Below are 11,076 nucleotides of genomic sequence, written 5' to 3'. Positions count from 1 at the left end.
ATTATTATGATTGATGATGTTCAGTAATGAATACAGCAAGCTGGTCACATGATCTATGATAGTCGACTGATGAGTGATCTCAACACATGAGCAACTTTGTGGCTTGACCCCTGAAGTTGATTGGGCGCCCACCCACTCACCTTCTGTTCATGAATTTTGGGCGTGCCACTTTCACTCTATCTATCTTTGGCAAAGGCCCATTAAGGTGCGGGACCCGCGTAGCCCCAAACCTCCTGGGGGTTGGCGAGATGATGTTTGCAGTCCTGGGACATCTTTTGCATCTCGGTCGCGATCTTGGCGAACAAACCTTACCATTACCCTTTTGCCCTTGCCCTTTGTCTTTGATATGCATTACATGTACAACTCGAGTTTATTCAATAGCATTAGCATAGCCACTTGTGGCTTGACTTTACTGGACTAACAAACTAACTTGCGGCCATGGCAGCAGCCTTCTTCTTCTTGGGCCTGCTGTCAGCGCCATTGTTGCTGCTCGACTTGAGCACCTTGCGATTCTCCTCGATCAACACATTCTTGACTTCGTCCCAAGCAAACTTGACATCTTTCTTGTAGCGCGCAGCAATGTAGTGTGTGTACAGGGGCTTGGTCGTGTTGGTGAGCTTGGCCTCGAACTGCGCCTTGATGTAGTCCAGCGCCACTTGAACGTTTCGTCCGCCCTTGTACTCTGGGAAGCATTTGGTCAGGTCGGCCTTGTTCAGCAGCATCGTCTCAAACAGGTCCTTCTTGTTCAATAGCAGGAATATGGGAGTGTTGGCAAAGATTGGATTGTTGCAGATCTGACCAAACAGTGTCAGTGCCTCTAGCATTCGGTTCTGTGATGGGTCTTCAAACATCACCTGATCATAACCGGCCAGATTGACTACGAAGAACAATGCCTTGACGTCATCAAAGCAGTGTATCCATTTCTTTCGCTCATTACGCTGTCCACCCACGTCAATCACCCTATAATGCACAGGACCTTCTTCCAGGTCCGTCGTCGAAATACCTGTCGTCCTGACTCTCGTCATAATACAATCCTCCTCTGTTGGTCTAAAGTCATCCTCCAGGAATCTTTCAATGTTATCAAAGTAACTATAATTGATTGATTGATCGAGTGAGCGTTAGTGTGTGATCAATCACTTGATGAATGATGTGATGTGATGGAATGGTTCCATGAATGAATGTTTGAGTGTGTCCATGTGGTTGATTGATCGAGTGATTGGAATGATTCCAGTGATGGGAGGGTGAGACTTACTATGGAGTGGCATCCAAGAACCAATACTCTGATCTTCTCTCCCAAATCTTTTGGATATCAGGGTCTTTCCACAACTCTTCAATATCCAATCCAATGTTTACTGGCATCTGTTTAACATCTTGTTCAAACTGGAATGCTCTCACTGATGTAGCTCGTTTCTACACAATGATTGGGTCAGTGAATGATTGATTGATTGATTGAATCATGGAACATACTTTAGCCTCTGGATCTGTTAATTCAACATGTAATGTATCAGCTGCTTCTAGTAGGACTTGCATACAGAGTACGGTATTCTTGTGAATGTTGATGGCATAACTTTGTAGTTCAGCATCGTCGACTGGTAATCTATATATGGATCTAAGTTGCTTGACAACTGTAGACTTGCCAGATTCACCAGCGCCTAACAATAGTACTCTGAATTCCAACTGAGCATCCTTGCCTGCCTGTCTCAAATATTGATTCAAACTATCATTATGCTTGGTTGCCGGTGTCTCCAACTGTTTCGAATTTGTGCATCCCATTATTATTATTATATTATATATTTCCAGAATATCTGGATGTAATTAATTGATTGATTGATTGAAATGTCTGGAAATCTGATCAACTTTGATATGTAATCTTGATTGATTGATTGAATGATTGGTTAGAGAGATGTTTGGATTATCCTCCTGATCGAAGTTGGACTTGTTGAAGTGGTCTTGGATTGATGTTGGGTTGAGTTGATTGATTGATTTGGTATATATCTGATTGATTGGATGGATAATGAAGAATAGAGATGTATTGGGAGTGTACTACTGAATACGGAGATGTTGATGGTATGTATCGACCACTCAGAGAGTATTGGGGATTGATTGTGTGTTCCAACAACAACAACAAATACATGTCTGTCTGTGCGGGAGTGTCGATAATCACATGACTGTGCTAACCTCACACACACACACACATCATAAGGAAAGCAAGCCTTCTATTCATTCAAATAGAACTAAAGTGAGTGAATGAATGAATGTTCAACATCAATAGTTATAAATGGAAGTGAAGTGTGGGATAAGGATACTGTTTCGTCGATTTACCGTCGTGAGTGATTGATTGGTTGATGTGTTAGTGTTTGTGTGAGATTGTGTTTGTGTCCGTAATTAAACTGATGGTCCACCCATCATTGGTGGTTGTGACGATGTGGGTGATGGACGCGTATCATGTGTGTTTATGATTGATTGAGTGTGGTAGATAGTTGGTGGAGACACATCGTGATCAAAATGTGTATGGTATGAGATAAAGATGAGTGATAGAAGTGTGTTGTGAACTTATGTGCGATCGATCAACAACATGAGAGACATAATTATGAAGTACTGGAATACATACATTCCGCCTATCTATCTATCTATATTCCTCTGACTCTCTTTGTCTATCTGACGATTTAGTGATACATTGACTAATGATACGATTGATACAAATACAAAAGTTTGGTTGATTGATTGATTGAATATGGATGAAGGTCATTCAATTCAAGACGTCGTCGTCGATGAGTTAATGATTGATGGTCACTCCGAACACTACTTATGTGTGTAACGATGGCGAATAGGTTAGACGGGGGTAGGGCATCCAGCACAGGTTGGACATGTCCATGGTCCTTTGCAGTTGGATGGATGGTTTTGTTGAGGATGTTGTGGGTGTGGGGGTAAGTCCTTGTTGATGTGGATTGGGGCATTCGGCCCAAAATCGGTTGGGTGGTCCATTGAAAGGGAGAGAGGGGGTTGTTGGGCTTGTTGGGCTTGTCGGGTGACATGTGGTGTGACCTTGTTGGACATCAATCCTTCCAAAAACGAACGAACTTAATAATAGCTTAAGGTCATAAAAAATAACTATCCTGTTATTATGAACAAACAAACTAAACCAATGAATGGATGGGTCAATTAATGGGTTCATTCGTATGAAATTGACCTACACACGTAAACTAAATAATAATAAGTTATAATAATAATAATAATAACAATAATAATAATGGTACATAATACAGAAGACAATATTAATGAACTTCATCATCAACAAGTTGGAAATGGACACGAGCATGGGAATAGAGATGGTCATGCACATGGACATGGACATGGACATGGACATGGACATGGATATGGACATGGATATGGACATGGACATCATTCATGGAAACCATTAGTAGATGTGTATGAAACTGATTTGGACATGACAATATATATTGAGTTGCCTGGAATGAGGAAGGAAGATATACATTTGGATGTTATTGGCAATGAACTACAAATCAAAGGAGAGAGAATATATCCTTCATCCACAATGATGGAGGATCGTCAATATACTTCACATTCACATTCACCAACATCAGCTTCAGCACAATCACCATCAATCAATGAAATAGACTTGGATCACCATCTTGAAGATGAACAACATAATCATGGGGATCAAGAACATAATGGAGGTGGAGTAGGAGTTGTGGGAACAGTCAATGATGGAATATTCAGAAGAATGGAGATACAAAGAGGTAGATTCAATCGAAAGTTCATGTTACCTGTTGACAAGGTTGACATAAGTTCAATCGAAGCCGAGTACAATCAAGGTATACTCGAAGTCAAACTACAAAAGGTGTTATCACTTCCAATTAATGGTGTAAATAGCATAAAGATAGAGTGATCTACATAGTGTAATGTAATACAAAAGGTGACTTGACTTGGCATGACTTGACTTGATTGAGTGATTGATTGATTGAATCAATGAGTGAGAGAGTGAACCTTACCTTTGTATTTTGGGCTGGTTAGTTGACAATGAAGTAATAATAAACAGGTTAAAATAGATAGTCGTTCGTCTATATCATCACAAGAGACTCAACGAAAGATGTTACATCAACTTCACCACAGTGAAGTAATAAGTATCTAGTAGTTTAGAATGCAAACACCTCATCAATGACCCTCATTCAGCAGCCAGGCAGCCAAGTTATAATAAAAGTTGGGAACCGACTTGCAGATGCTGCAAATGCGGAAAGTTGATGTGTTTGTTCTTTGAAGTTACAAGAGAGAGAGAGAGAGTGATTGATTGATGATAAAGTGCACTATTGACCATTCATTTATTTCATAAGGTATGTAAGTAGTGAATCATCGAGAAAGACACATCTTTGTTTATTGACATTGACATGTCAATGGCTAGCTATGACACGAAATACGAATAGGGTCTATGAAAATGGATATAATATTAATAAATTGATTTCTAAATCATTTCGGAATAGCCGAGAAGATATATATTTATTGATCGGGAGAGTGTCGACAATTGATAATTCGAATTATCGAGAGAGATTGTTGCTATGAGTGTCACCGAAAGATAGGACGATCGTGCTCTTTGGATTGTAGTTTGGGTGCACCCAAAATTTTCGAAAGGCCCAATTCAAGCCGTTGCCTGAAGAAACAAATCTAACCTCTAATCTCACTTTCGCAACCTGCCTCCAACCCACTAGTGATTGGTGGACCATACTTGCCTAACCTCTCACGTCTGTGATGGTTTGTTTGTTGTTGTTGTTTGGTGATTGGTTTGGTTGGTATTGATTGGTGCATGGGCCAGGACCATTCCAGACAGAGATCTCATTTCAATCATCGATTAGCACATACACATACTACAACAACAACAAAAACAACAATCAACAACAATCATCAACATCCAACAACTAGAACAACCAACATCCAAAAACAAGAGAGAGAGAGAAAGAGTGATGAAACTACTTCCAAAGGTTGTCCAGAGGCTCACGGGACAAGACCATGCCGCACAACATTACCAACATACAGTGGAGTACTTGAGACTACTACAGAAACATCATGCACTCACATTGAAACGTCGTTGCTTCATCGCGTTGATCACGGCCATATGCACTGCCGTACCGGCTGGCGCAACTCACTTGTCTGACGCGACCAAGCGCCAACTACGCATGATGCCACAAGAGCTACGTGAAGAGCTTATTCACTTTATGATGGAGTTCCGTCTACTAAACTATACTAGTATTGGTGGTGGCAACTCGAGTGGCGGTGGCAGCAGTAGCAAAGTGACAACAGCATCGTTGTCAACACTGTTGGCACAGTTGGCCGATGACAACATACATACATTGGACTTTAGAATTGTTAGAAGCAAGATATCACAATGTGATGCCACCAAAGAGTTGTTGCGAACATGTCGCAACATTCATCACCTAGACTTCTCCTTCTGCTATGACATTGATGACTCTGTCCTCAAGATCCTTCTCATGTCCAATGGTGTTCAACATCAATCCCAACATCAACAACAACAGCAACAACAGCAACAACAGATTGAGTCTACAACAGCCGGTCTGATAATGTCACCCTCCAAGAAGGGTGGTGTTGGCGCATCAGAGTCCTCATCAACATCCACGTCCACATCCAACTCCAACAACTCCCCATCCACCTCATCCACCTCCACCTCGTCCTCCTCATTCAGCATTGGTAACCTCAAGAACAAGTTAAAGAAGAAGATGGGCATGTCTTCATCAGACCCAGTGATTCGCAACCCAGGTGGAGGCGGTGGCAATCACTCGATGATGTCCAATCATAGTGGTGATCTGGAGACGACCAGCTCAGCCAGCTCATCCAACACATCAAGTCTGCTTAGCATCGGTCTGGAAAGCCTGTCGATCAGACATTGCACCACGTTCTCGGACGCCATGCTGAGGAAGTTGTTCAAGGCATCGCCAAGTCTTACATCGTTGGATGTGTCTGGCACCAAGGTGTCGGCCAAGACACTGCTGACCATCACATCTAAGTGCAAGGCCATTCGCAGCCTATCCATTGGCAGACTGTCGTGTGCCGACATCCTCACGCCCAAGGTCACGGCCACCTTCTGCAACTTGTCCAGTCTGACCAACCTTGATCTGGGCCATCTGCCAGGTCTTGATGGCCGTGCCCTCATCTCAATGTTGAGCAACCCCACCAAGTCCATTCACGTATCATCGTCCGCATCATCAACCAGCAGCAGCGCACATGCACGCAGACACACAATCGCCTCATCGTCGACCATGACACTATCGTCCAACTTGTCATCAAACATCTCATCCAACATCTCCACATCCACCTCATCAATGCACACCTCCAAGCTGGACGATGCCAATCACTACAATCAATCAATATACCCCGCCAACATACAGAGTCTGAACATGGCGCAGACCCTTATCGACGACGAGACTCTATCCAGCCTGCCCAACATGCTCCCACAGCTACACTCACTAGACATATCATTCTGCTCGCGGGTTGGCGATGACGGCATGCTTGATCTCGCGACCAATGGCCTGACCTCACTCACACATCTGGCATGCCAGACTGTCAAGGCATCGGATGGACTACTCGAGGTACTCAAGTGCAATCCATGCATCCACTACCTCGACATCAGCTTCGCCCAGGTCAAGGACAAACACCTTCGCGAACTACCTCACCACATCAACAGTCTTCGCACACTAAAGCTCGACGGTCTTCCAATCACTGACAATGTATTTAATGTAAGCATACCCATACTGGAGCTATTCCAATCACTCAATCAATCAATCATTCACTGACCCAATCATAATCAATCAAACTCAGCTGATATCCAAGGCGAATCAATGTTTGGAAGTTGTAAGCCTGTCTCAATGTAGTACGATTACGTTTGAATTGTTCAATGTGCTGGCAGACAACTGTCCACTGTTGCGCAAGTTGTATATGTCGCATAGCCGCATTGGTCCAGTCGCACTCGACAAGATCACAAGGTTCTTCGACTCGGCCACCCGTCTAAAGACATTGAACATTGCATTCTCCAACATGGTCACCGATGACATTGTAACCGCGCTGTCCAAGAGTCGATGCGCAGCCAACCTCGAATCGTTGTTCATTGGTGGCGGTTTCCAACAGCTGGAGAACGCATCCATGCACGCGTTGATCGACACCTGTCCAAACATCCGCATCTTCTCATGCATCAGTTGTTACAACATCACCGACACGACCGTGCGCTGCATCATGAAGAAGTGGCTGCTGCTGGAGGCTCTGGAGCTGACCGATTGCATCAAGCTATCGCTCAACACTGTCAACTACCTCACGTTGGACACGCATCTCCACTTCCATCTTCGCTTTATCTTCTTTGGCAGCGCAATCTGTGAGGAGGTCAACGAGCAGTCGATCATCAACAAGATCGAAGGCAAGACCACCATTGAGTTATTGGAGACACAACAGCTGATGACCCTGGAGGATCTCATCCTTCAAGGTTGGATCAAGCCATGATGATTATCATTGATTGAGTCGCCGCCCTCAGTCATCGCGATGAATAAACCAAAAGCACTCGCAACTGAGTCTGTACAGAAACAAGTCAAGTCGTCTCTTTTAATCCTGCTGCTGGTCAGCAGTTGTGTTCGCATTATCATCTTCTGTCTTCTTGTCAGCCTGTGTCTCCTCGCTCTTGTCATCTTCTTCATCGTCATCTTCATCATCTTCATCTTCTTCGTTGTTGGTGATGGCTGCAGTTGCTGAAGAAGCAGCACCAGACTGATCAGTTGAGTTTGGCGCGAATCCATAGTATGTCTGAGAGTATTGCTTCAATTGTTCCTTCTGCTCCTCAGTCATCTTGGTGTAGTCGTAGCCATAGTACTGATAGTAGTTCTTGAGATACTCCTCGTATTGGTTCTTCTGCTCGTTGTTTAGTTGGTTGGGCGCATGGCCATAGTAGTGGCCAACATTGGAGAGCAGCCCAATGTCCTGGGCATCCTCATCGCCGCGCTCCTTCCTCTCGTTCAGTCGATGATTGTACTGTCGCGCATAAGGATGCATCTCGTACTGCGCGCTCGTGTTGTATTGATATTGATACATCTGCTGCTGCTGTTCGAGGAGCAGGGCGGGGTCGTACTGGCCGTCCGTGTTGGGGTAGACGCCCGTCTGCTGGAACTGGAGAGCGGCATGGTCGTCTGGCGTCATCTCGCGAAGACGCTTGTTGACCACTTCGGTGGCGACACGATGCAGGTTGCGCTCGTCAGCCTTGCGCGCCAGTGGGTTTGAGTCCTCGGTGGCCCAACGCACGTTGAGCAGCTCGCCATTGTCCAACGTCTGATCGGACATGGCCTCCTTTGCAAACTCTGCCGATGACCTATACATATACCTAACAAAGGCAATCGACTTGTTGAGGATCACTCTAACATACTCGAGGCCGCCCCATTCTTCGAAGCCTCTTCTCAGCATGTCCTCCAATGCAGTCACATTCTGATTTGATCTAAGTCCTCCAATGTATAATGCTAATGATTGATTGAAGGGTCGTGTCAGTATTTCATTCGTCCACGAGTAACAACAACAACTTACTTCTGTTATCACGACTGAAGCTTCCTACTCCACCCATGTCGTCACGGTCATCGCGGAACCTCTCACGACCAAAGATGTCATAGGTGAGCTCGAGTCTGGTGTCATCCTCTGGCGTGGGTATGCGATGTAGATAGGTGCAGTCGACGCCATTGACACACTTGCCACGAGCAAAGTGCAGACAGAAACTAGAGTCCTTGTCCTTGGCACGTGTGCGTCCACAGTCTTTCAGAAGAACACAACGTGTCTCGCTGACAGCTCTATCGCGCCAATTCTTATTGCCCAACTTCTTGTGATACCATATATTATACTCTGTTCCATCTGKTATCATGCTCTTCATATCTCGAATTGATGTGATTGGATTGTTTACGTGCAGGACGAGTCAACAAAGGTGCCTGCAATGCATATATATCTGTTGTTGTTGTTGTTGCTTTGTTATTGTTTGAGGTGATAGCTTTTTGATTATCACCATCTGTATTCTTTCTCTTTAATGTTGTTGTCATTATTTATATATATTCTATCTTTATCTGTATCTGCAATCAACAACTTTCAACAATAAAATGTGAAGTTGATCACACTTTTCATTCATTTCTTAACTTACTAATACTTGCGATCAAACAAACAAATAATTATTGTACATATAGATATATGTATGCATCACTCTGTGCTCCTCCTACATAGGCGCCACCATGAGACATGCTCCGCTACCATTGCGCAATATCGGATTAAGATGAATCCCATTGGGTTGCCTGATATGCACCAGCTCAAATTGTTACTGGCTACGTCCTCTTTTTCTTCCGTTGCCAGGTCTGGAAGCAACAAGGTGCACAGTGAAGGTATTGCTCTTATTAACGTTTCTCACAGTTACACAATGATTGCATGATGCACTTCAACATCAGCCAATCTCTGTGGAATACTCAAGGTGACAAACGTTAGTATCAGCAGTGCCAAAGTCTTCGGAGATGCTGAACAGACATCATATTGTTTTGGTTCTCCAACAACAAGGATTAATCAATCAGTATGTTTCGATCGATTGGTTTGATGATCATCAATAATGTAATATAAGGAGACGTCTCTCTATCAATTATCTATTTTTAGAATCTAATACCTAATTGATTGAATTGAAGCCTGACACAGATACATCAGCAGACTTGTCCAAACATGATTTTTCCCCATTAGACGACACCGATACACTTGTACACGGCAGTACCATCGGTCCCGTCAAAAGACATGTTGCTGTTGTTGGAGAACCATACTCTCTCTCGATATCATCGTCATCATCGAGGGGAGATATCATAATCCGTTCATCCATTATTCTTTTATTCATTCATTCATTCAATCAATCAATATCATACAAATATTTCTTACAATGCAAATCAGATCAATCTTAATCATCCTCCTCGTTGCTCTTTACTGCACTGCTGTGTATGGAAGTATGTATTATTGTTATGATTCTATTCCATTCCATACCAATCACTAACTAACCAAACCTATATAGTTGCCTTCATCCCATGCTCCCAGATCACATGTAACATTGGTGAGAAGTGTATTGAGGACCCACAAGGAGCCAAATGTGTTCCAAAGGAGACCAAGAAACCATCAAGAGATTAAGCAAATCCACACCGGTGAGGTATATATATCCCTGAACTTGGATATATCATCAAATAAATAATACAAATATCATTATCTTGTTTGTCAAATTATTGAGAACTGGAAAAGACCTTGTTTTGAGCCTTTTTCAAAAATTGGTGATCACACTACACTGTTGGACTTTAACGAACGAAACATAGTGATAGAAAGAGATACATAGTTAGATAGTTATATATATAGATAGAGAATGAGCATTGTATCAAATATAGTCAGAAGGACACCATTGTTCCTGTCAAAGACATCATCAGGTGCTTGCTTGAACAGAGCTGGAGAACAGTTTAGATTGTCAAACAATAGAATGAGAAGTGGAAACGAAGGTATGATTGCATTGGACTTAAGGATGTGTAGCCAGCAGGCATGGTTGGAACATGATGGTTCAACTTGAGTGTATTACAATGACCTAACATATATGTATCAATCACAGATGGTCCACTTCATGATCTACCAGACTTTCACTTTGCAGGTTAGTATAGCAACAACAGCTGGTCAATCAATGATGAGGATGACGCTACATTAAGAATGACGAGGATCACTCACTCATTCAATGAATCAATCAATGAATCAATCAATGAATCATCATATAGACGGAAGACCTGCACCAATCACAGAGAAACAGATGAAATGGCAAAGAACAAGAGAGAATAGAGAGGCTATCATCAATCAGCTAAAGGCAGAGGTGATTGCTGAGCAGAAGTACGTCACAGATAAGATTGCTGACTTCCAGACAAAGGTCGATCAGAAGATCAAAGAGAGAAGAGAGAAGAAGTCACAGATCAACAAGTTATTTAATGATAAGAAGCAAGACACTTCTTCGACACAGCAGCAACCAAGCCAATAAAGTATGGT

At 43.1% G+C, this 11,076-nt stretch overlaps 5 protein-coding genes across 5 annotated transcripts; 4 read left to right on the top strand and 1 right to left on the bottom strand.

Annotated features, from left to right (window-relative positions):
* Positions 1 to 425: 425 nt before the first annotated feature.
* On the bottom strand, positions 426 to 1,773 carry SAMD00019534_019220 (hypothetical protein; the record flags this gene model as incomplete). The annotated part of the gene is made up of 3 exons (XM_012902513.1): positions 426 to 1,089; positions 1,253 to 1,410; positions 1,468 to 1,773. 3 exons carry the CDS (start codon positions 1,771 to 1,773, stop codon positions 426 to 428), a joined length of 1,128 nt encoding a protein of 375 aa, XP_012757967.1.
* A 1,477-nt stretch (positions 1,774 to 3,250) lies between these two features.
* Positions 3,251 to 3,907, top strand: SAMD00019534_019210 (hypothetical protein; the record flags this gene model as incomplete). Its single annotated transcript, XM_012902512.1, has 1 exon — positions 3,251 to 3,907. A coding segment is annotated over one exon (657 nt), but the record flags the coding sequence as incomplete, so codon positions are not given.
* A 1,069-nt stretch (positions 3,908 to 4,976) lies between these two features.
* SAMD00019534_019200 (hypothetical protein) lies at positions 4,977 to 7,518 on the top strand (the record flags this gene model as incomplete). The annotated part of the gene is made up of 2 exons (XM_012902511.1): positions 4,977 to 6,764; positions 6,847 to 7,518. 2 exons carry the CDS (start codon positions 4,977 to 4,979, stop codon positions 7,516 to 7,518), a joined length of 2,460 nt encoding a protein of 819 aa, XP_012757965.1.
* Positions 7,519 to 10,007: 2,489 nt separating this feature from the next.
* On the top strand, positions 10,008 to 10,249 carry SAMD00019534_019190 (hypothetical protein; the record flags this gene model as incomplete). Its single annotated transcript, XM_012902510.1, has 2 exons — positions 10,008 to 10,013; positions 10,079 to 10,249. Coding segments are annotated over 2 exons (177 nt in total), but the record flags the coding sequence as incomplete, so codon positions are not given.
* A 168-nt stretch (positions 10,250 to 10,417) lies between these two features.
* SAMD00019534_019180 (hypothetical protein) lies at positions 10,418 to 11,068 on the top strand (the record flags this gene model as incomplete). The annotated part of the gene is made up of 3 exons (XM_012902509.1): positions 10,418 to 10,547; positions 10,655 to 10,693; positions 10,815 to 11,068. The coding sequence occupies 3 exons, from the start codon at positions 10,418 to 10,420 to the stop codon at positions 11,066 to 11,068; spliced, it is 423 nt and encodes a 140-aa protein (XP_012757963.1).
* Positions 11,069 to 11,076: the final 8 nt, after the last annotated feature.

This window comes from Acytostelium subglobosum (genome assembly GCF_000787575.1).
Source record: "Acytostelium subglobosum LB1 DNA, scaffold: scaffold3, whole genome shotgun sequence".
NCBI lineage: Eukaryota > Evosea > Eumycetozoa > Acytosteliales > Acytosteliaceae > Acytostelium > Acytostelium subglobosum.
The sequence above is the reverse complement of the archived record's forward strand: the minus strand, read 5'-3'. Positions and strand labels throughout refer to the sequence as shown.